The sequence below is a fragment of the Mesoplodon densirostris genome, chromosome 8 (assembly GCF_025265405.1).
Source record: "Mesoplodon densirostris isolate mMesDen1 chromosome 8, mMesDen1 primary haplotype, whole genome shotgun sequence".
Classification (NCBI taxonomy): Eukaryota; Metazoa; Chordata; class Mammalia; order Artiodactyla; family Ziphiidae; genus Mesoplodon; species Mesoplodon densirostris.
In genome coordinates, this window is record NC_082668.1 from 113560346 (window position 1) to 113586526 (window position 26181).

At 35.5% G+C, this 26181-nt stretch overlaps 1 protein-coding gene across 2 annotated transcripts in view; it reads right to left on the reverse strand.

Annotated features, from left to right (window-relative positions):
• Positions 1 to 26181, reverse strand: part of DPP10 (dipeptidyl peptidase like 10) — a 689759-nt gene that overhangs the window by 99234 nt on the left and 564344 nt on the right. For both annotated transcript variants that reach the window (XM_060106086.1, XM_060106085.1), the window contains one exon: positions 15138 to 15261. In XM_060106086.1, the coding sequence (XP_059962069.1) occupies positions 15138 to 15261 (124 nt within the window). The remainder of the gene's footprint in view (positions 1 to 15137; positions 15262 to 26181) is intronic.

Consider the following 26181-nt stretch of genomic DNA (forward strand, 5'->3'; position numbering starts at 1 on the left):
TGCAAAAGTACTCATTTCAAATTGTAAATAATGATTATTATTTATTTATAGGTTGTTTTTTTTTTACCAATTTCCTCTTTTAAAGCCATATTATTATTACATTATAATTAACCATTTTCCATTTTCAGGGCTTTTTTCTTCCAATAGATTTTCTCTATATACAGACATCAGAAAAACATCTAACTAAATCATTCCTTGATTTTCTAGTCACACTTCAGCAGTAATTATCCTTGATATCTGTAAAACACAGACACACAAAAAAATATATCAGTGCCACTGCTCATTAGTGTCACTAAATTTTGTTAGAATCCACGAGGGTCCAAAACTTCAAATGCAATTATCTGTCTTATTATTTCTATTATTGTAGAAAGTAAAAATTTTAAACTCCATAAATGGAATAGAAATATAATAGAATATCAATAAGGTATCAATTCAAGCATACGATAGGGTTCCTATATCTTTTCTATTGAAGCATTTTACCTATATAGATTTTCCCTATATAGAGATGGCAGGCTTTCTCTAACTAGAATACGTATACTCATGAACAATTTTTAAATGACTTTGTGATCGTCTCAGTAAGAAACCATCCAGAACACTTTAACAAATAAATGATGAAATCCTGGTCAATCTATAAGTCAGCCAGATGAAAAAGGATAATTGAAATAAATTTTCTAATATATGCAAGCTAAATGTAAAGAGTGTCAGTGAAACCCAATAAGTAAATGGCTGATGCATCAACTTTGTTTTCATATCTATGCTCATCTTTCCAATCACAGATAAATTTTTTCCTCTTTATTGCTATCTTTTACAGACCATTTAAAAATTATGTTTAAAACTACTGAAGTGTAATTTGCATATAGTGAAATGTACAGATCGTAAGTTTATGTGATGAGTTTTGATAAATGTATTTACATCCCATCAAGATATATGACCTTTACACTTCCAAACACATTTCCTTGTGCCCCTTCACAGTTTCCAAAAAGGCAACTATCCTTCCAAACCTTTTTCCATAGATTAGTTTTGCCTGTTTTAGAAATTCAGATAACGGGAATCATGTATTATGTACCCTTCTGTGTAGGGCTTCTTTCACACCACATTTTTGAGATTCATTCATATTGTTCAGTGTATCAGTATTCTGTTTCTTTTTAAATTGCAGAGTGGAATGTCACTGTATTGATATGCCTCATTTTGTTTATTCATTTCTTGTTAATGGACAGTTGGATAGTTTCCAGTTTTTAGCTATTGTGAATAAAGCTTCTCTAAAAAAGACTTTTTTTAAACAAATCCTTTGGTGGAAACAGGTTTTTATTTCTCATGCAAATATCTAGGAATGGAGCTCCTGAGATATATATGCACACACATACATATTTATATATGTGTGTTTAACTTTCTTTGAGACAACAAAATCATTCTTTTAAAGTAAAGTCACACTTCTACCCACAAAGAATGAGATTTGCAATTCTCCACATCCTCATCAGCAGTTAAAACTGTCACCTTTTTTGTTGTTGTTTTAATTTTATTCATTTTAATGGTATGTAGTGTTACCTCATTATGACTTAATCTATATGAATTTGTTACTTCTTTACAAGTTTCTGTTCACACATTTTGACTTTTTCATTGGGTTGTCTTTTATTATTGAAATGTATATATTTCTTCATGAGATGCACATTTTGAAAAATATTTTCTCCCAGTCTGTGGCTAGCTGTTTGATTTCCTAATAGGGTCTTTGATGAGAAGTTTCTAATTTTGATGATGTCTAATTTATTTTTTCTTTTATGATAAATGACTACTTTGTCTATTCAATATAGTGAAGTTATATTCCATCTTTTCATCTAGAAGATTGACAGTACTAGCTTTTAGATTTAAGGCTGTAGTGTGTCTCAGATTAATTTTAGAATAAGGTATGAAATGTCAACCATCATTGTATTTTCCATCCGGTTATTGATTGTTCCAGTGCCATTTCCCCCTATTGAATTGCTTTGGCACCTATGATGAAAATCAATTGATCATATAAATATAGATCCATTTCTGGAAACACTATTCAGTTCAATTGATCTATTTGTGTGTTCTTTTGCCTCCACTACAATCTCTAAGTTTCTGTGGCTTTCTGGTTATTCCTGAAATCATGTAGTGCAACTCTTCCAATTATTATCTTTTTTTTTTTTTAGTGTATTGATTTAGCTGGTCAGGCCTTTTGTAGTTCCATATGCATTTTAAAACTATCTTGCCTGTTTCTACCAAAAAAAAAAAAAAAGTCTGCTGAGAGTTTAATTCATATTGTATCAAAACTATACTACAATTTGAGTAGAACTGAAATCTACAACATGAAGCCTTTCAATTCAGGAATGTGGCTTAGCTTCTTCTTTAGGTCTTCTTTAATGCCTTTCAGCAATGTTTTAGTTTTCAGTATTAGGATTTTGCCACTCTTTGTTAAATTTATTGCTATGTACCTAATGTTTTAAAGATTTTAATAGTATTTTTATTTTCCATCATAATATTACCAATCTTGGAAATATATTTTGTTGCTTCTTAAATCTTTATTTTGAAACAAGTGCAAACTTACAGAGAAGTTAAAAGACCAGTTCAAGAAACATCTGCATATCCTTTAGACATATTCCTCATGTATTTATATTGTGCTCCATTTGCTTTGTTATTATATATCTGTCTCCACTGCTTCTAAAGTATTTGAGAGGCTGGTAGAAGTCTCTTTTTTCAAAATCAATTAAAAGTTAGAAATTTATTTTTTTCTAAACACTTTGACAGCAGTTCTGAAGTATTGTATCCATTTACCCTTAAATAATTCAGTGAGCATTTCTTAAGAAAATTGTAGTATCCTCTACATTTATATATTTTTTACAGTAAAATGATAAAAATCAGGAAAGGGAAAAAACAATTGAAGTTGATGCCTTGACTTATGAATTGTCATCTATTCTAGTATTTTTGGTAGATTTCTTACATTTTATTTATACAATAATATCATTTACAAATAAAGATAATTTTACTCCTTCCTTACCAATCATCATGATAGTTATTCTTTGAAAGTTACTCTGATTAGAGTCTCTAATAAGTTTGCTTAACAGAGTTAGAATGTGTATCCTTACCTTATTGTTGATCTTTAGGTGAACAAGGATAATGTTTCACTATTGAGTATAATAATTATTGGTTACTTTGTGCGTATCCTTCATCATATTGGGGATATTACTTTCTATTCATTTATGTTGAAAGGCATCATGAATGATTGTTGAGTTTTGTCAGTTGCTTTTTCTTCATCTATTAAGATAATTGCTTATTTATTTTTCTTTTTTTTTCTGTTGAAACAGTGAATTACATTGATTTTCAATGTAAACTAATCTTAAATTCCAGGGTAAAACCCCATTTAGTCAAGATGCACTATTCTCAATGTTGTCCAGAATGATATGTTAATATGATAAACAATTTTCTGAATGCAATGTTCATAACAAATATCAGTCTAAAATGGTCTCTCTTGTAACGTCCTTGTCTAGTTTTGGTAGCATGATAATGTTACCCTTATAAAAATAAGTTGAGAATTTCTCTTCCTTTTCCACTTTTTAGAGAATGTAGGAATGGTAGAAACTATTCCATTATTCCCCAGTTTTATTGAGATATAATTGACATACAACATAGTATAAGGTGTACAACATAATGATGTGATACATGTATATATTATGAAATGATCACTACAATAAGTTTAGTTAATAGCATCTCATATAGCTAAAAACTTTTCTCCTTGTCATGAGAACTTTCAAGATTTACTCTTTCAGCAATTTTTAAATATATAATACAGTATTTAACTATAGTCATCATGTTGTACATTACTTCCTCAGAACTTATTACCTTATAACTGAAGTTGTACCTTTTAAACACCTTTACCCAATTCTCCCACCCCCACTCCTGACTCTAAAGAGCACAAATTTAATCTTTGTTTCTATAAGTTTGCCTTTTTATATTTCATGTATAAGTGAGATCATACAGTACTTGTCTTTTGCTGTCTGACTTATTTCATTTAGCACACATGCCCTCAGGGTCCATCTATGTTGTCACAAATGGCAAAATTTCCTTTTTAATGGCTGAATAGTATTACATTGCATATATATGACATATTTCATTTATCCATTCATCCACTGATGAATACTTAGGTTCTTCCCCATGTTTTGGTTATTATAAGTAATGCTGCAATGACATTGGGGTTGCAAATATCTCTTCAAGATAGTGATTTTATTGCCTTCAGTTATATACCCAGAAGTTGAATTGCTGAATCATATAGTAGTTCTGTTTTTAATTTTTTGAGTATCTGCCTTATTGTTTCCCATAGTGGATATACCAATATACATTCCCACCACAAAACACAAGTATTCATTTTTCTCCACCTCCTCACCAACACTTGTTATTTTCTGTCTTTTTGATAACAGCCATTCCAACATGTATTGAGGTGATATCTCATTATGGTTTTTATTTGCATTTCCCTAATGATTAGAGATGTTGGGTCCTTTTCGTATACCATTGGTTATTTGAATATCTTCTTTGAAAAATGTCTACTTTAGGTCATTTGCCCATTTTTTAATTGGATTATTACTTTTTTGATATTAAGGTATATGGGTTCTTTATATATTTTGGATATTAACCCCTTATCAGACATATGATTTGCAGATATTTTCTCGCATTCTGTAGGTCGGTTTTTCATTTTGTTGACTGTTTTTTTGCTGTACAGAGGCTTTTTAATTTGATATAGTTTACATTTTATTTTGTTGCTTGTGCTTTAGATGCTATATCCAAAAATCCAATCCAAGACCAAAGTCAAGAAAGTTTTCCCCTTTGTTTTCTTCAAGGACTTTTTATGGATTCATGCCTTTTATTTATCTTTAATCCATTTAGATTTAATTTCTGTGAATGGTGTAAATAGGGGTCCAATTTCATTTTTCTGTATGTGGTTATACAGTTTTCCCAGCACCATTTCTTGAAGAGACTGTTCTTTTCCCATTGCATGTTCTTAGCTCCCTTATCAAATAGCAGTTGGATATATATGTGGCAGTTTATTCCTGGGCTCTCTATTATGATCCATGGGTCTATGTGCCTATTTTTATTCCAGTATCATACTGTTTTAATTAACATAGCTTTTTAGCATAGTTTGAAATCTGGGAGTATGATGCCTCCAGTTTTTTCTTTCACATGATTGCTTTTGTTATTCAGGGTTTTTTGTTGCTCCATACAAATTTTAGAATATTTTATTTATTTCTGTAAAAAAATGCCACTGGTATCTGAATTGTATTGCATTAAATCTACAGACAAACATGTTAACAATATTAATTTTTCCAATCCATGAACACAAGACATCTTCCTTCTTTTTCTGTCTTTCTCAATTTTTTTATCAGTGTCCTATAGTTTTCAGTATAGATATCTTTCACCTCCTAAGATAAATTCATTCCTAAATATTTTATTGTTTTGGATTCTATTGTAAATGGGATCATTTTCTTTTATTCTTTTTCAGATAATTTGTTATTATATATAAACAGTACTGATTAATGTACATTGATTTTGCATCCTGCAACTTTACTGAATTCATTGATTAGATCTAATAGTTTTTGGTGGAGTCTTCAGTATTTTCTATGTATAAAATCATATTGTCTGCAAATAGAGGCAATTTTACTTCTTCCTTTCTAATTCTGATGGATTTTATTTCTTTCTCTTATCTGAAAAACTTTCAGTACTATGTTGAATAAGAATGGTGAGAGTGGGCATCCTTGTCTTGTTCCTGATCTTAGAGGAAAAGCTTTTAGCTTTTCACCATTGCATATGAAGTTAGCTATGAGTCTGTCATATATTGACTTTATTGTGTTGCAATATATTCCCTTTATAGCGACTTTGTTCAGAGTTTTTTTTCATAAATGGATGTTGAATTTTGTCAAACGCTTTTTTCTGCATCTATTGAGATGATTTTTATCTTTCATTCTATTAATGTGGTGTATCACATTTATGGACTTGCATATGTTGAATCACCTTTACATCTGAGGGATGAATCCCACTTGGTCATGGTATATGATCCTTTTAATATGCTTCTGAATTCAGTTTGCTTGTATTTTGTTGTGAATTTTTACATTTATATTCACCAGTGATATGGGTCTTAATTTGCTTTTCTTGTAGCATCCTTGTCTGGCTGCAATATCAGAGTAATGCTTGCCACATAAAATGAGTTTGAGAGTGTCCCCTCCTCTTTGACATTTGGGAATTGTTTGGAAAGGATTGATGTTAATTCTTTAAATACTTGGTAATTTTCACCAGTGAAGTCATCTGGTCCTGGGCTTTTCTTTGTTGGGAGGAATTTGATTACTGATTCAACCTCTTTAGTAGTAATTGGTCTGTTCAGATTTTCTATTTCTTCATGATTCATTCTTCGTAGGTTTGATGTTCTTAGGAATTTATCCATTTCTTCTCGATTGTCCAATTAGTTGGCATATAATTGTTCATAGTTGTCTTCTAAGAACTTTTGTATTTCTGCAATATCTATGTCAGTTGTTATGTTCTCTCTTTCATTTATAATGTTTAAAAACTTTTAGTCCTGTCTCTTTTTTTCTTGGTCAATCTACTTAAGGTTTTCCAATTTTGTTTATATTTTCAAAGAACCAGCTCTTAGTTTTATGAATTGCTTCTATTGTTTTCCAACTCTACATTTCATTTGTTTCTCCTCTAATCTTTATTATTTTCTTCCTTCTGCTAATTTTGGGCTTAATTTGTTCTTCTATTTCTAGTTCCTTGAGATATAGAATTAGGTTGTTTTCTGACATCTTTCTATTTTCTTGATGTATATATTAATAGCTATATACTCTCCTCTTAGACCTTCTTCAAATAATTCCCATATCTTTTGGTATATTGTGTTTCCATTATTGTTTGTCTCAATATACTTTTCTATTTCCCCTTTTATTTTTTATTTGTTTCATTGGTTGTTCAAGAGTGTGTTGTTTACTTTCCATGTATTTCTGAATTCTCCAATTTTCCTCATGTTATTGATTTCTAGTTTCATACCATTGCAATCAGAAAAAAAAACTTAGTATGATTTCAATCTTCAATTTGCTGAGACTTGGTTTGTGGCCTAACATATAATCTATCCTATAAAGAGTTTCATGTGAGCTTGAAAAGAATGTGTATTCTGCTGCTGTTGGGAGTATTCTATATATGTCTGTTAGCTCCATTTGCTCCACAGTGTTGTTAAAATCAACCATTTCCTTGATTCTCTCTCTGGATGATATACCCATTGCTGAGAGTGGGGTATTGAATTCTCCAACTATTATTGTATGGATGTTTATTTCTTTTTAGTTTTATTAGTATTTACTTTATATATTTATATATGGATGAATAAATATTTACAATTGTTATGTCTTCTTGATGGATTGACCCCTTTATCTTTAAATAATGACCTTTTGTGTCTTTCATTGCCATTTTTTTTTTGCTTAAAGTCTATATCTTTCTGAAACAAGTATAGCTACCCTGCTTTCCTTTGTTTAACATTTGCTTGAAATATCTTTTTCCATCCTTTTGCTTTCAGTCAATATATGTAGGCAGCATATTACTGGATTTTTAAAAATCCATTCAGCCACTCTATGTCTTTTGACTTGAAAATTTAATCCATTTACATTTAATGCAATTATTAATAGGTAAGGACTTATTATTGTCATTTTGTTCATTGTTTTTTGGTTTTATGGCTTTACAGATCCACTTGTTCCTTGCTTCTTTCCTTGCTGTCTTCTTTTGTGATTTGATGAAGTTTTGTAGTGGTATGTTTTGACTCCATGAACATAATCTCTTGTATAATTATTATAGGCTTTTCCTTTGCAGTAACCATGAGGCTTACATAAGATATCTTAAAATACCCAATTTCAAGCAGATAACTTAGATAGATTTCCATTTCTGTAGGGTCGGTTATTGGAGTTTTATTACTTTCCTTTGGTAGTGTCATGTTTACCTGATATTTTGTGATCCTTGCTTCCTTACTGTGGTATCTGGGCATTTGAGTAAGGGTTCTCCTCTTCTAAACTTTACAGGTTTGCTTTTACAGAGACAGCCCTTCATCAGCTTGGGGTCAGCTGGTAACATCCTTGGGAAGGTGGAGCTTGCTATTGGGGCAAAACCACTTCCCAAGCTCTGAGGTGTATGTGTGTGGGTGCCACAGACAGGGAACTGTTAGCTAGGACTGGCTTGATTTTCTGGACAAGCATGGTGGTAGGATGGGCTACACTATTTCTCCCATCAGGCTTCTTAGTTGGGTAGGATTGGGTAGTGTAGTAGGAAGGGCTATAAATTAGCTTCCTTATGCAGGGAGGGCAGCAGAATGGGCCCCAAAGACAGCATAACACATTGTTTGGGGCTCCAAATTAGGCCAAACTGCACAATGAATTTCCTGGGTCAAGGGTTTTGCTCTGTAGATGGGCATAGTCACTGGCCCAACTCACTGTTCAAATGCCACTGTAGGTGAGGATGTAGGATGGGTTATGCGGCATCCTGGGTGCTCTGGTTAGGTTTACAGGTTGGGTGGGACTAGAGGCTATATTCAGCACTGAGTGGGCCTAAGAATTAGCTTCCTGGGCCTCCCTGGTGGCGCAAGTGGTTGAGAGTCCGCCTGCCGATGCAGGGGATACGGGTTCGTGCCCCGGTCTGGGAGGATCCCATATGCCGCGGAGCAGCTGGGCCTGTGAGCCATGGCCGCTGAGCCTGCGCATCCGGAGCCTGCGCGTCCGGAGCCTGTGCTCCGCAACGGGGGAGGCCACAACAGTGAGAGGCCCGCATACCGCAAAAAAAAAAAAAAAAAAAAAAAAAAAAGAATTAGCTTCCTGCCTGGGTGAGGCCACAGAACAGGATCCAAGAGTGGCAAGGCTCACTGTTTAGAGACTGAATCAGGCTAAGCTGTGTACCAATCTCCCTGGTCAGATGGAGCCATTAGCTTTCGTTCTGCAGGAGGGCAAAGCCACTGGCTGGGTTCACTTCTCACTTAAGTGTTACTGGTCTATAGAGCTTCCTGGGTGATCTGGCCAGGCTTCCTGGTCAGACAGTGCTGAGCTGCACTCAGCAGTAGGCAGAGCTATGAACTAGCTTCCTTCTGCAGGGCTGTAGAACAGCTGATTATGCTTCCCATTTGGGGTCCCGAGTCAGGCAGAACTACAAACCTAGTACCCTGGCCAGATGGGGTCACTATCTTGGCTCTACAGGTGGCAAACTTGCTGCTTTGGATTTCTACTTGAGCACCACTGGGAAGATGAACTCTGTCTGCCAAGATCTGAGAGTTGGTTACTATAAGTTCCAGCCCACACTTCTCCATCACGATCTCATCTCCAGTGGACTAATCCTCCAAATTCCCCCCATGAACATCTGGGGGGGGGCTTCCCATGAAAAAACCCACAATTCTGGGGGAGCTAGATGTCCACCTTGGGCTCTCTTTTTTCCTACTGGAGAAACTGTAGGTCCAGAGGGGCCCCTCTCGGTGTGGCACTATGCTGGCCGAGGGGAGGGGCAATGCAATCAGAGTGTAGCCACTATTCTTATCCTTCTAATGGGTTCTTTTCAGTCCCTGTGGTCCAGGGGGGTGCTTCACTCTCACTCCCATGCAGGATTTTCACGGTGGTGTCCTGTGTATGGATAGTTGCTTTTCGTCTTCTGAGAGGGACTGAACTCTGGAATGACCTATGTTGCCACCTTGATGACTCATGTGACCTCTTTTATTCCTTACGTCATTAAGGGAATCCATCACTGAAGCCACTGGGTCCTGGAGTTTTTGTTGTGGGAAGACTTGTAATCATTAATTCAATTTCTCTAATTGGTATAGAACTATTCCAGTGTTTTTCCTCTTCAGACACTACTTTTGGTCATTTTTACCTCTCAAATAATTTTTTTTCATATCATATACTTGAGAATTTATTGGCACACAACTCCTTTATTATCATTTAAATATTTATAGGCTCTATAGTGATGTCCCCTCTCATTCTTATTTTTGTTGAGGTATAGTTGATTTACAATATTATATTATTTTCAAGTGTACAACATAGTGATTCAAAATCTTTATAGATTATACTCCATTTAAACTTATTTTAAAATATTGACTATATTCCTTGTGTTGTAAAATATATCCTTATAGCTTATTTATTTTATATATAGTAGTTTGTTCCTCTTAATCCCCTATCCCCACTGATAACCACTAGTTTGTTCTCCATATCTGTGAGTCTGTTTCTGTTTTGTTATATTCATTCATTTGTTTTATGTTTTAGAGTCCACATATAAGTGACAATATACAGTATTTGTCTTTTTCTGTCTGACTTATTTTACTAAGCATAACACGTGCTGGGTCGATCCGTATTATTGCAAATGGCAAAATTTCATTCTTTTTTATGGCTGATCAATATTCCATTATATGTGTGTGTGTGTGTGTATACCGCTTCTTCTTTATCCATTCATTTGTTGATGGGCACTTAGGTTGCTTTCATATGTTGGCTATTGTAAATAATGCCACAATGAATATTGTAATGCATGTATCTTTTCAAATTAGTGTTTTGGGTTTTTTTTTTAGATGTATACCCAGAAGTAGAATTGCTGACTCATAAGGTAGTTCTATTTTTAGTTTTTTGAGGAACCTCCATATTGTTTTCCAAGTGGCTGCAACAATTTACATTTTTACCTACAGTGTACAGGGTTGGCTTTTCTCCACATTCTCCTGAACATTTGTTATTTGTTATCTTTTTGATAATAGCCGTTCTGATAGGTGTGAGGTGACATCTCATTGTGGTTTTGATTTGCATTTCTCTGATGATTAGCAATGTTGAGCACCTTTTCATGTGCCTGTTGGCCATCTGTAGGTCTTCTTTGGGAAAATGTCTATTCAGGTCTTCTGCCCATTTTTTAATTGGGCTTTCTTTTTAGATATTGAGTTGTATGAGCTGTTTATATATTTTGTATATTAATCCCTTATGGGTCATATCATTTGCAAATATTTTCTCCCATTTAGTAGAGTATCCTGTGCTTAGCAGAGTGGCATAGTGGAAGCGCGCTGTTGCCCATTTAGTAGATTTTTTCATTTGTTAATAGTTTCCTTTGCTGTGCAAAAGCTTTTAAGTTTGATTAGGTCTCATTTTTAATTTTTGGTTTTATTTCTTTTGCCTTAGGAGACAGATTCAAAAAAAGTATTTCTACAATTTATGTCAAAGAGTGTCCTGTCTATGTTTCCTTCTAGGAGTTTTATGGTTTCAGGTCTTGCATTTAGGTCTTTAATCTATCTTGAATTTATTTTTGTATTGGGCTCGCCAAAAAGTTTATTCAGGTTTTTCCATAACATCTTAGGGAGAAACCCAAATGAAATTTTTGGCCAACCCCAATATATGGTGCGAGGAAATGTTCTAATCTCATTTTTTATATGTAGCTGCCCAGTTTTCCCAGCACCACTTATTGATAAGACTGTCTTTTCTCCATTGTATATTCTTGCTTTCTTTGTCACTGATTAATTGACAATAAGTGTATGAGTTTATTTCCAGGATATCTATTGTGTTCCATTGCTCTATGTCTGTTTTTGTGCCTATACTGTACTGGTTTGATTATTGTAGTTTTGTAGTACTGTCTGTAGGCAGGGAGTTGTGGACCCTCCAGCCCTGTTCTTTCTCAAAATTATTTTGGCTATTCAGAGTCTTTTGTGTTTCCACACAAATTTTAAAATTATTTGTTCTAGTTCTGTAAAAAATGCCATCAGTATATTGATAGGGACCCTTTCCTTCTTGAAATTGGTGGTTTGTGGGGTGTTTTTTCTTCATCAGTACAAATAAGGATTTATCAATTTTATTCATCTTTTAAAGTAATTTTTGCTTTCAGCGATTTTCTCTATAGATTGTCTTGTGTTTTATTAATTTGTGCTTTTCTTTTTATATTTCAATCCTTCTAATTACTTTGAGTTAATTTTATACTTCTTTCTCTAGCTTCATAACTTGGAGATTTGCCATGGATTCAATACCTTTTTCCTTTTCTAATATATGCATTTAAAGATATAAACTTTTTTTTTTTGGTACACGGGCCTCTCACTGTTGTGGCCTCTCCCGTTGTGGAGCACAGGCTCTGGAGGTGCAGGCCCAGCTGCTCTGCGGCATGTGGGATCTTCCCGGACCGGGGCGTGAACCCATGTCCCCTGCATCGGCAGGTGGACTCTCAACCACTGCGCCACCAGGGAAGCCCTAAACTTCATTTTAAACATCATTTTGCTTCACCCATATATTTGGACCTGCTATATTTTCATTATGTTTGAACTTAAAATTGTTTTTAATTTCTTTTGTGATTTGTCCTTTAACTTATGAATTACTTAGGAGTATGTTTTTTTAATTTTCCAAATATTTGTCAATTTCCCAAATATATTTTAGTTACTAATTTCTAATTTAATTCTCTTGTAGTCAAACAATATACTCTCCTTGATTTCACTTTTTGCACTTTGAGATTTTTGAATATTCCCCTTGCACTTGTAAAGATTGTTTATTATATAGTTGTTGAGTGAAACTTTTCCTAAATATCAATTTGTTTAAGGTGTTGATAGTATTGTCCAGATCTTTTGTTATCATTACAGATTTCTGATGACTTATTTCATCAAATACGTTGAAAATAATATTTGTCTCAGTATATTTCTTTCTTCTTTAGTTTTGTCAGCTTTTGCTTAAATATTTAGAAACTTTATTATTAGACGCATAGGTACTTAGAATTGTTATATCTTCTTAATCAATTCATACTGTATCATTATGAAATTATTCTACTAATATCTCTACTGTATACTACTTTAATTTCCTTAATTACCTTTTTGAAAATTTAAGTACTAGAAATTATTTGATTTTATTCACATATTTACCTTATTTGGCTCTTTTATTTCCTTCATTTTGATCTGAGTTTTCATCTGATGTCATTTATTTTAGCCTGAATAACTTCATTTCCTGTTACTTATGCAGATCTACTTTTGATGAATTAGCTCAGTTCCAATTTATCTGAAAATATCTTCCTTGGTCTTCATTTTTTAAAGATATTTTCATAGGATGTAGTCCTTTAATAACAACTTCCTTCCATTGCTTTCTGGTTTGCATTGTTTCTGGTGAGACACAGGCCGTAATTCTCATCATTATATTTCCAATATGTAATGTGATTTTCTCTCAGGCTACTTTAAATTTCCTCTCTTAATCTTTTGTTTGCATTAATTTATGTACTATGTGTTGACGTATTTTTTCTTTGTCTTTATTCTGTTTGAGATTTGCTAACTTCTTGGATATATGGATTAATGGTTTTTCATCAAATTTGATTATTTAAGTCATTGTTACATTTTTTTACATTCTTACATTTTACATTCTTACACTTTTTTTCTGCCCTGGTATCTCAAATTTTGCCTTCTGTATATAAAAATTTACATATATACAAGTTTATATTGTTCTACAGGTATTTAAGGCTTTGCTCTTTCTTTTTTTTTTTTCCCAGCCTTTTCTCCCTCAAGACTTCTGTTTGAATTATTTATATTTCCTTGACTACAACAGCGTCCAATTTGTTGTTAAGCTCATCCAGGCAATTTTTCATTTCAGACACTGTATTTTTCAGTTTCTGAAATTTCATTTCTCTGTTTTTATAGTTTATATTTAGCTACTGAAACGTCTCATCTGTTTACTAATTATGGCCATCCTTTAATTTGTTAAATAACAAAAATAGCTAAAAGCTCTTTTGATTTTTTTCAATCTGTTTGTTAATTCCAGTATCTATATCCTTTGTAAGTCTGCTTTTATTTTGGAGGAGGTAGGTGAGTTATGTTTTCTATGTCTCTACATATATAGTATGTTTTAATTGTGTGATTGATATTGTGAATGCTACATTTTTGAGAATGAATTTTTAATTATTTTAAAGAGTAAACTTTGTTCTGGCAGGCAGATAGTTTACAGGCAGATGAACTGAATTCTTTCAAGTTTTGATTTAAAGATTTATTAGAAAGAGTCTAGAATAGTTCTATTCCTAATACATTTTCTTTCTGGGCTCTGAGTTGAATGCTTAGGGTTTTCAGTGAGAGATCTCTATTTTTGCTGTTCATTACTCCAAAGTCTCCAAGTATTGTGCAACTTGCAGATTCTCTATTTGCTTCCCTCTCTGAGGCAGGCCCTTTACTTGCACAGCTAAGCACTGAGATAAAGACTTAAGAGACCTTTACGTATATTGCTGAAGTTCTTTTATATATAGCTCCTATCCTGTGGTACTAGACCTGCAAAATTCAGCCACCACAATAGCCTCAAACTCTGATTCTCCCTGCCTTTTTGGATTAGTGATATGCTTGTGCTTTTCTTGGATGCCATCTCCTTGCACTGTGGCCTCAAATGTGTCACCAGTAGGAAGCTTTGACCATTTATATTTTGACTGCCTTATTGTCCAATGTCTGAATATAGTTAATATATTTTGTAAAGCATTACAGTTGATTACTATAGAGATGCAAGGATGGTAACATTTACTCCATCTTGTCCAGAAGCGTAAGTTTGAAAATTCTGTTGTTAAATAATTGAGAACACTTTATCAAGTACTAAATATGTAATATAACAATTTAAACTTATTAAAGTATTCCCTTTACTGAGAACCTTAAAATTACACATATAGAATCTATTGCAGAGTTTATAAAATATGATTATAGAAATTGAAATACAACCTACTTTCAAAACATAGTTGAAGAACCATTTTTTTCTACTATTTTTAGATAATTTAAAAACAGAGACAGAAGACTAATCTGAACTACAGAAAAAAACGATGAATTTTTGGAATTGTTTAAAGATGACAGGAAAGAAATATCACATATTCTCAAGTTAATCACTGTCAAAAAGTAGAGAGAAAGCCTATATTTGAGAATGAAACTAACATGGCTTGGACTACCCTTTATACTATATAAGAATTTGTTATTTTAAAGCTTAATTTGTTCTCTTCTGTTTATCATCTATATTTCTTACTTCAAAGTATGGAAGATTTATGAATTAAAGTATACACTCCTAAGAGCTTTGGAAGTTAAATATTGAAGTATTTGCACAAAGAATTGTTTAATTTTCATTTGAAAGGTAGCATAAACTATTATATTTTAAGCATAAAGGAAAGTAAATTATACTCACTCTACTACAAGCACCAGTAGTGGTCTCACAGACTGTGAGGATGGAGATGTTCTGAGGTCGATTTAACCATCTGACCACCGTCCTGGTATTGCTTACCCATTTAACCATAGTGATATAGTATTCTCTAGTTTGGAAACAAAATTAAAATTTACATTTAGAGCCAGAGAACGTGTACAGCACCAATAATATACACTTGTTATTTTACATGCAGAATAAATGAAACACTATAAGGATGTCACATCATGTTAATCTCCATTTATATATATACAAATCTACTTCTTCAAATATTGACATATATAAATACAAATATATGTGTGTGCATATGTATATAAACACATGCACATATACATATATGCATAAATATACAGTAAATTTGAGAATAAATTTGAAAGTGAATGATTTCACAGAAGGAAAAGTTTTGGAAAAAATAAAAATAATCAAGATACTAGACATTTATAAATAATTTTCTATCTATCAGTACAGTGCTAACATATGTGCAAAATAAGCAAACATTTTCTAAGTTATATTCTGTTTTACTTTTTAAAAAATTCATTCAATCATCAATTAAAAGGCAAATCTTATTATTGATTTAATAGTTATTTCTTACGTATGACTTCCATGTTATCTCACTTTATCCACAGGACTTGACTCACAGAGCCATGAATGGTTTGCTTTGGTCTTTTCCCATTGAGGGACAATGGAAATATAAACTTATTCATAATATTTTTTATAATATTATTTTTTTAATCATTTATTTGAAAAAGTTTAAAGCAAAGAAGGAATCAAATTGAAGAATATGAAGGGTTACTGAATTTTTGGTAAAGTGAGGATGCTAATTAGTGGAGCCTATAATGTCCTCACGATGGTTGTAGATTGGGAAAGCTTATATTTTTCCTTTATAGATTCTGTTTGGAAAATTACATAATATATCACAACCCCCCCAACCCACACATAATAAAATGCAATCATTAATACTGATTCAATTTATGATAAAAAGAAAAAAATTTCCAACAAAATTGCCCAGTTTCAAAATAGATTAGATGATTTAGAAATGGTTTGAAAAATGCCATCCATGAATATTGTCTTAACATGAATGCATCAGGTTTTTAAGTGACTTTGAAAAAAATCACCTATGAAAGTAAAACCTTGTAATACAAATCACATCTCCTTAGACACATTGAGTTAGACATTCAGCTACCTGAATCTCACATTTCTAACATTATTGAGTAGTTAGTGCTTCCTATCGAAAACCGGTTAGCCCATCAAAGTAAAGATGTCAGAAGGACAAGCATAACTTGTCATACAGTGAATCCTGCCATATCTTCTGCAATAATCTCTTCAAGCTATCCAGCACCTTTCACAACTAGCTGAGTCCCACTTGAAAATTGCCTAGAAACTCAGTGAAATCATAAAATAAAGTTACCTAAATAAAGTTAACAAGGCAACTTTGAATCAAATATGCTACTGGTTTAGGATTGATCTTTGGCCAAATCAATGGGCCCTGTGATTCTTTAAAGATCTGTGTCTTGTTCACTTTCACTGCACTTTGTTTAAACTGATTTATTTGCATTCATTACCATATTGGGCAGTGTGAATATTAAAAAGGGAAAAATACAGGCATTAACTTTTAAGAAATTTACCTAGAAGGTTTAGCATGGAGAAAAATGATAGTGGATACTATAATTAATCAGGAAAAAAGTGCTGAACTGTGATAATATATATTTCTGAGTAATTGGCATAAATGTTTTGCAAAATTGAAGCAAAAAATAATTTGTTTGGTGTAAACAACTGACCAGAGACTGCAAAATCAAGGTGGTAATAGTTATTGAAAAATCTGGAGAGAACTGACATATAGAAGAATTTCAAACCTGATCAGAAATTTGTCTCATTTAGCTAAAGTGACTAATATTATATTTTGTGCCAAGTGAGACGAATTAATATGAATGGTTTTTAAAATAAATAACAGGAACAACAAACAAAATTTAAATACTCATTTTGAGTATTTTCCTTTCAAAGTGCCCTTAGGTGAAATGTTTTAAGAACATCTTTGTAATGTCTTCCCAGACATTGACACATTATATTAACTATATAAGATGTGAAATCTTGATTTAAAAGAAAATTCATACTTAAAAAACATTAAAATTCAACTGGTGCAAATCTAGTGAATAAATGGTTTTTAAAGAGAACACTAAGTTAGGTATAAAATTAAGTTAAAAATTATTTATAGTCAAGGCACATAATAATCAAACTACCAAAAATTAAATACAAAGACAAAATATTAAAAGAAGCAAGGGAAAAGCAACAAAAAAACATACAAGGGAATCCCCAAAAGGTTAACAGCTGATCTTTCAGCAGAAACTCTGCAAACCAGAAGGGAGTGGCAGGAAATATTTAAAGTGATGAAAGGGAAAGAACTACAGCCAAGATTATTCTACCCAGCAAAGATCTCATTCATATTCAACAGAGAAATTAAAACCTTTAGAGATAAGCAAAAGCTAATAGAATTCAGCTCCACCAAACCAGCTATACAACAAATGCTAAAGGAACTCCTCTAAGTGGGAAACACAGGAGAAGAAAAGGACCTACAAAAACAAACCCCAAACAATTAAGAAAATGGTAATAGGAACATACATATTCATAATTACCTTAAACGTGAATGGATTAAATGCTCCAACCAAAAGACACAGGCTTTCTGAATGGATACAAAAACAAGACCCCTATATATGCTGTGTACAAGAGACCCACTTCAGACCTAGGGACACATACAGACTGAAAGTGAGGGGATGAAAAAAGATATTCCATGTAAATGGAAATCAAAAGAAAGCTGGAGTAGCAATACTCATATCAGATAAGATAGACTTTAAAATAAAGAATGTTACAAGAGACAAGAATGTCACAAGATCAATCCAAGAAGAAGATATAACAATTATAAATACATATGCACCCAACGTAGGAGCACCTCAATACATAAGGCAACTGCTAACAGCTCTAAAAGACTAAATCAACAATAACACAATAATAGTGGGGGACGTTAACACCTCACTTACACCAGTGGACAGATCATCCAAACAGAAAATTAATAAGGAAACACAAGTTCTAAATGACACAATAGACCATATAGATTTAATTGATATTTATAGGACATTCCATCCAAAAACAGCAGATTACACTTTCTTCTCAAGTGTGCATGGAACATTCTCCAGGATGGATCATATCTTGGATCACAAATCAAGCCTCAGTAAATTTAAGAAAATTGAAATCATATCAAGCATCTTTTCTAACCACAATGCTATGAGATTAGAAATCAATTACAGGGAAGAAAACGTAAAAAACACAAACATATGGAGGCTAAACAATACGTTACTAAATAACCAAGAGACCACTGAGGCAATCAAAGAGGAAATCAAAAAATACCTAGAGACAAATGACAATGAAAACACAACAATCCAAAACCTATGGGATGCAGCAAAAGCAGTTTTAAGAGGGAAGTGTATAGCAATACAATCCTACCTCAAGAAACAAGAAAAATCTCAAGTAAACAATCTAACCTTACACCTAAAGAAACTAGAGAAAGAAGAACAAATTAAAACCAAAGATAGCAGAAGGAAAGAAATCATAGAGATTAGAGCAGAAATAAATGAAATAGAAACAAAGAAAACAATAGCAAAGATCAATAAAATTAAAAGCTGGTTCTTTGAGAAGATAAGCAAAATTGATAAAACATTAGGCAGACTTATGAAGAAAAAGAGTGAGAGGACTCAAATCAGTAAAATTAGAAATGAAAAAGGAGAAGTTACAACACACACCGCAGAAATACAAAGCATCCTAAGAGACTACTACAAGCAACTCTATGCCAATAAAATGGACAACCTGGAAGAAATGGACAAATTCTTAGAAGAGCACAACCTTCCAAGAGTGAACCAGGAAGAAATAGAAAATATGAACAGAACAGTCACAAGTAATGAAATTGAAACTGTGATTAAAAATCTTCCAACAAACAAAAGCCCAGGACCAGATGGCTTCACAGGTGAATTCTATCAATCATTTAGAGAAGAGCTAACACCCATCCTTCTCAAACTCTTCCAAAAAATAGCAAAGGAAGGAACACTCCCAAACTCATTCTATGAGGCCACCATCACCCTGATACCAAAACCAGACAAAGATACTACAAAAAGAGAAAATTACAGACCAATATCACTGATGAATATAGTTGCAAAAATCCTCAAGAAAATACTAGCAAACAGAATCCAACAGGACGTTAAAAGGATCACACACCATGATCAAGTGGGATTTATCCCAGGGATGCAAGCATTCTCCAATATACACAAATCAATCAATGTGATACACCATATTAACAAATTGAAGGATAAAAACTATATGATCATCTCAATAGTTGCAGAGAAAGCTTTTGACAAAATTCAACACCCATTTATGATAAAAACTCTCCAGAAAGTGGTCATAGAGGGAACCTACCTCAACTTAATAAAGGCCATATATGACCAATGCACAGCAAACATCATTCTCAATGGTGAAAAACTGAAAGCATTTCCTCTAAGATCAGGAACAAGACAAGGATTTCCACTCTCATCACTATTATTCAACATAGTTTTGGAAGTCCTAGCCACACCAATCAGAGAAGAAAAAGAAATAAAAGGAATCCAAATTGGAAAAGAAGAAGTAAAACTGTCACTGTTTGCATATGACATGATACTATACATGGACAATCCTAAAGATGCCACCAGAAAACTACTAATCAATGAATTTGTTAAAGTTGCCAGATACAAAATTAATGCATAGAAATCTCATGCATTCCTATACACTAATGATGAAAAATCTGAAAGAGAAATTAAGGAAACACTCTCATTTACCATTGCAACAAAAAGAATAAAATACCTAGGAATAAACCTACCTAGGGAGACATAAGGCTGGTAGGCAGAAAACTATAAGACACTGATGAAAGAAATTAAAGATGATACCAACAGATGGAGAGATATACCATGTTCTTGGATTGGAAGAATGAATATTGTGAAAATGACTATACTACCCAAAGCAATCTACAGATTCAATGCAATCCCTATCAAATTACCAATGGATATTTTTACAGAATTAGAACAAAAAAATCTTAAAATTTGTATGGAGATGCAAAGGACCCCAAATAGCCAAAGCAGTCTTGAGGGAAAAAAATGGAGGTGGAGGAATCAGACTCCCTGACTTCAGACTATACTACAAAGCTACAGTAATCAAGACAATATGGTACTGGTACAAAAACAGACATATAGATCAATGGAACAGTACAGAAAGCCCAGAAATAAACCCACGCACCAATGGTCAACTAATCTATGATAAAGGAGGTAAAGATATACAATGGAGAAAAGACAGTCTCTTCAATAAGTGGGGCTGGAAAACTGGACAGCTACATGTAAAAGAATGAAATTAGAACATTCCCTGACACCATACACAAAAATAAATTCAAAATGGATTAGAGACCGAAATGTAAGACCAGACACTATAAAACTCTTAGAGGAAAACATAGGCAGAACACTCTTTGACATAAATCACAGCAAGATCTTTTTTGATCCACCTCCTAGAGTAATGAAAATAAAAACAAAAATAAACAAATGGGGCCTAATGAAACTTAAAAGCTTTTGCATACCAAGGAAACGATAAGCAAGATGAAAAGACAACCCTCAGAATGGGAGAAAATATTTACAAACGTATCAACGGACAAAGGATTAATCTCCAAAATATATAAACAGCTCATGCAGCTCAATATTAAAAAAACAAACAACCCAATCCAAAAATGGGCAGAAGACCTAAATAGACATTTCTCCAAAGAAGACATACAGATGGCCAAGAAGCACATGAAAAGCTCTTCAACATCACTAATTATTAGAGAAATGCAAATCAAAAGCACAATGAGGTATAACCTCACACCAGTTAGAATGGGCATCATCAGAAAAGTCTACAAACAACAAATGCTGGAGAGGGTGTGGAGAACAGGGAACCCTCTTGCACTGTTGGTGGGAATGTAAATTGATACAGCCACTATGGAGAACAGTATGGAGGTTCCTTAAAAAGTTAAAATTGAATTACCATATGACCCAGCAATCCCAGTACTGGGCATATACTCAGAGAAAAACGTAATTCAAAAAAGGCACATGCACCCCAATATTCATTGCAGCACTACTAAATTGGGTCATTTGTAGAGACGTGGATGTACCTAGAGACTGTCACACAAAGTGAAGTAAGTCAGAAGGAGAAAAACAAATACCCTATGCTAACACACGTATGTGGAACCTAGAAAAATGGTACAGATGAACCAGTTTGCAGGGCAGAAATAGAGACACAGATGTAGATAACAAACGTGTGGACACCAAGGGGGGAAAGTGGTGGAGGCGTGGTGGTGGTGGTGTGATGAATTGGGAGATTGGGATTGACATGTATACACTGATGTGTATAAAATGTATGACTAATAAGAACCTGCTGTATAAATGAATAAATAAAATAAAGTTCAAAATTTCAAAAAAAAGAAAAACAAACAAAAATTATTTATAGTCATACCACTTACATTTCTCTTTGATTAAATAATATGATTTTGTGTGTTTGTACATAATGTATCTCATGTTCATAAGCAAAATTTAGTCTTATGTGAGATATCTTAGTACATATATTCATAAGGATGAGAGTTCTCCCCAAAATAGAACTTGTAAAGTCCATTGGGGTAATTTCCAACCATTGAGATTTCCATAATAAAGTGTTGGAAATATCCAAAATGAAAGATAAGTAGAACTTGGCACGTAAGAAGGGAGGAAAGGTATTCACTAACTAAATTACATCCTGTATTCTTTCTTTGTTCCAAGGTCCTAGGTGCACATCTCGTTATGATTTATAATGACTTGTTCAGTTTGCTTATAAGTATTCAGGGTTCCTCTGAATAAGGAAATAAGGAAGTGCCCTTACCTGAAAATGCCACACTCCTTGGCCTGCCTGCTGCAGATGTGGCTGTCCTCCTGGAACTCCATCTCATGAACACATTAGATCTGGTGTCCCATGACCAGTGGCCAGCGAAAGTGTCCCTTCCTTATAACTGGATTTCCTGCTTGTTCCTAGTCTCCATGGCTCTGGATTACCCAGGAAGTCCTCGAGGATCTGGTCCTCTTGAGCCACAGAGACAGAGACAAGCAGGTTAGAGGGACTGCACTCAAGTCAAGAAAGACTTTCTATTAGCTGGGTGCTCTGGCACAAGAGATCCAATTGTTCACAAGGGTATGTGGAATGGAGGCACCAGCGTCACCAGCAGACAGGTATATTGCAGTCAAACCTGGGTTTTCACTGGCTTCCTGTCCAATCACTACTCTTTGTTCACAACAGTCTTTGTGCACATATGGTTACTCTGAACTCACTCTCTTCCAGATAACCCACAAGTGTATTGTGATGACATTCATGACCAACTCATAGCTAGTGTCCTCCAAAGACCTCTGTTAATATCCATGCTTTACTTGTAAGAAGGGTCACTTCCATCAATACAGATAAATTGGGACCCCGGAGGAAGATGGCGGAAGAGTAAGATGCGGAGATCACCTTCCTCCCCACAGATACATCAGAAATTCATCTACACGTGGAACAACTCCTACAGAACACCTACTGAACGCTGGCAGGAGACCTCAGACCCCCCAAAACGCAAGAAACTCCCCACATACCTGGGTAGGGCAAAAGAAAAAAAGAATAAACAGAGACAATAGGATAGGGACGGGACCTGCACCAGTGGGAGGGAGCCGTGAAGGAGGAAAGGTTTCCACACACTACAAGCCCCTTCGCGGGCGGAGACTGCAGGTGGCGGAGGGGGAAAGCTTCGGAGTAGCGGAGGAGAGCACAGCAACAGGGGTGTGGAGGGCAAAGCAGAGAGATTCCGGCACAGAGGATCGGTGCCCTCAGGCACACACCAGCCCGAGAGGCTTCTCTGCTTGGCCGCCGGGGCGGGCGGGGCTGGGAGCTGAGGCTCGGGTATCGGCTTTCAGTCGGAGCGCAGGGAGAGGACTGGGGCTGGCGGCAGGAAGAGAGCCTGAAGGGGTTAGTGCACCATGGCTAGCCGGGAGGGAGTCCGGGGAAAGGGTCTGGAGCTGCCAAAGACGCAAGAGACTTTTTTTCCTTTTTGTTTCCCGGTGCGCAAGGAGAGGGCATTAAGAGGGCTGCTTGGGGAAGCGCTGAAGACAGGCGCGGACCTCGGAGACGGGCGTGGGACGCTGGGGCCGCTGCTGCCGCCGCTGCCGCGGGGCCTGTGTGCGAGCGCCGGTCACTGTCCGCCCCGCCTTCCGGGGGGCCTGTGCACCCCGCCACTGCCAGGGTCCCGGGACCTGGGGACGGCTTTCCCGGGAAAGCGCACGGAGCGCCTCGGGCTGCTGCAACGTCACGCTGGCCTCTGCCGCCGCAGGCGCGCCCCACACTGTGCGCCCCTCCCGGCCCTCTGCCTGAGTGAGCCAGAGCCCCCGAATCAGCGGCTCCTTTAAACCCATCCTGTCTGAGCGAAGAACGGACGCCCTCCAGCGACCTACGTGCAGAGGCGGGGCCAGGTCCAAGGCTGAGACCCGGGAGCTGTGAGAGCAGAGACAGGGAAATCTCTCTGTGCAGCCTCGGAGGCAGCGGATTAAAGCTCCACAGTCCATTTGATGTGCCCTGCGTCTGTGGAGTGCATGAATGGACAGCGAATCATCCCAAATTGAGGAAGTGGACTTTGAGGACAAGATTTAAGACTTTCCCCCCTTTTCCTCTTTTTACAACGAATTTTCCCAAATTAAGGAGGTGGACTTAGAGAGCAAGATTTCAGACTTCTCGCCCTTTTCCTCTTTTTACAACGAATTATCCCAAATTGAGGAGGTGGACTTGGAGAGCAAGATTTTTGATTTTTCCCCCTGCTCTCTTTTTGTGAATGTGTATGTGTAATCTTCTGTGTAAGATTCTCTCTGTATAGCTTTGCTTCCACCATATGTCCCAGGATTCTATCTGTCCATTTTTTTTCAATAATTACTTTTTAATTTTACTAACGCTACTATATTTCATACTTTATTCTATTTTACTTTACCTGCTCTTTCTTTTTTTCCTACCTTCCCTTCCTCCCTCCCTCCCGCCACTCCTCTTTTCCTTCTTTCTTTTTCTTTCCTCACTCCCTCCCTCCCTCCCATCCTTCTTCTTTCCACTTTCTTTTTCTTTCCTTCCTCCCTCCCTCCCTCCTGTCTTTCTTTCTTTCTTTCCTTCCTCCCTCCCTCCCTCCCTTCTTCCATTCACTCTTCCTTTTGCTTTCATTCCTCCCTCCCTCCTTTCTTTCTTTCTTTCTTTCTTTCCATCCTTCCTCCCTCCCTCCCTCCTTTCTTTCTTTCTTCCTTCCTTCCTTCCTTTCTTCCCTTCCTGCTTTCTTTCCCTCTCTCTTTCTTTCTTCTACTAATCCTTTCTTTCTACATTTCTCCCTGTTATTCTGAGCAGGGTGGATGAAAGGCTCTTGGTGCTGCAGCCAGGAGTCAGTGCTGTGCCTCTGAAGGGGGAGAGCCAACTTCAGGACACGGGTTCACAAGAGACCTCCCAGCTCCACATAATATCAAGCAGCGAAAATCTCCCAGAGATCTCCATCTCAACACCAGCACCCAGCTTCAGTCAACGACCAGCAAGCTACAGTGCTGGTCACCCTATACCAAGCAACTAGCAAGGCAGGAACACAACCCCACCCATTAGCAGAGAGGCTACCTAAAAACATAATAAGGCCACAAGCACCCAAAAACACACCACCAGACGTGGACCTGTCCACCAGAAAGACAACATCGAGCCTCAACCACCAGAACACAGGCACTACTCCCCCCCACCAGGAAGCCTACACAACCTACTGAAACAACCTTAGCCACTGGGGACAGACAGCAAAAACAACGGGAACTATGAATCTGCAGCCTGCAAAAAGGAGACCCCAAACACAGTAACATAAGCAAAATGAGAAGACAGAAAAACACAGCAGGTGAAGGAGCAAGATAAAAACCTACCAGACCTAATAAATGAAGAGGTAATAGGCAGTCTACCTGAAAAAGAATTCAGAATAATGATAGTAAAGCTGATCCAAGATTCTATTTCCAAGATCCAAAATCTTAGAAATAGAATAGACAAAATGCAAGAAAAAGTTAACAAGGACCTAGAAGAACTAAAGATGAATCAAGCATCGATTAAAAACACAATAAATGAAATGAAAAATACTCTAAATGGGATCAATAGCAGAATAACTGAGGCAGAAGAACGGATAAGTGAGGTGGAAGATAAAAGAGTGAAAATAACTGCTGCAGAGCAAAATAAAGAAAAAAGAATGAAAAGAACAGAGGACTGTCTCAGAAACCTCTGGGACAACATTAAATGCACCAACATTTGAATTATACGGGTTCCAGAAGAAAAAGACAAAAAGAAAGGGACTGAGAAAATATTTGAAGAGATTATAGTTGAAAACTTCCCTAATATGGGAAAGGAAATAGTTAATCAAGTCCAGGAGGCACAGAGAGTCCCATACAGAATAAATCCAAGGAGAAATACGCCAAGACACATATTAATCAAACTGTCAAAAATTAAACACAAAGAAATCATATTAAAAGCAGCAAGGCAAAAACAACAAATAACACACAAGGGAATCCCCATCAGGTTAACAGCTGATCTCTCAGCAGAAACTCTACAAGCCAGAAGGGAGTGGCAGCACATAATTAAAGTGATGAAGGAGAGAAACCAGCAACCAAGATTAATCTACCCAGCAAGGATCTCACTCAGATTTGATGGAGAAATTAAAACGTTTACAGACAAGCAAAAGCTGAGAGAGTTCAGCACCACCAAACCAGCTTTACAACAAATGCTAAAGGAACTTCTCTAGGCAAGAAACACAACAGAAGGAATATACCTACAATAATGAACCCAAAGCAATTAAGGAAATGGGAATAGGAACATACATATCAATAATTACCTTAAATGTAAATGGACTAAATGCTCCCACCAAAGGACACAGACTGGCTGAATGGATACAAAAACAAGA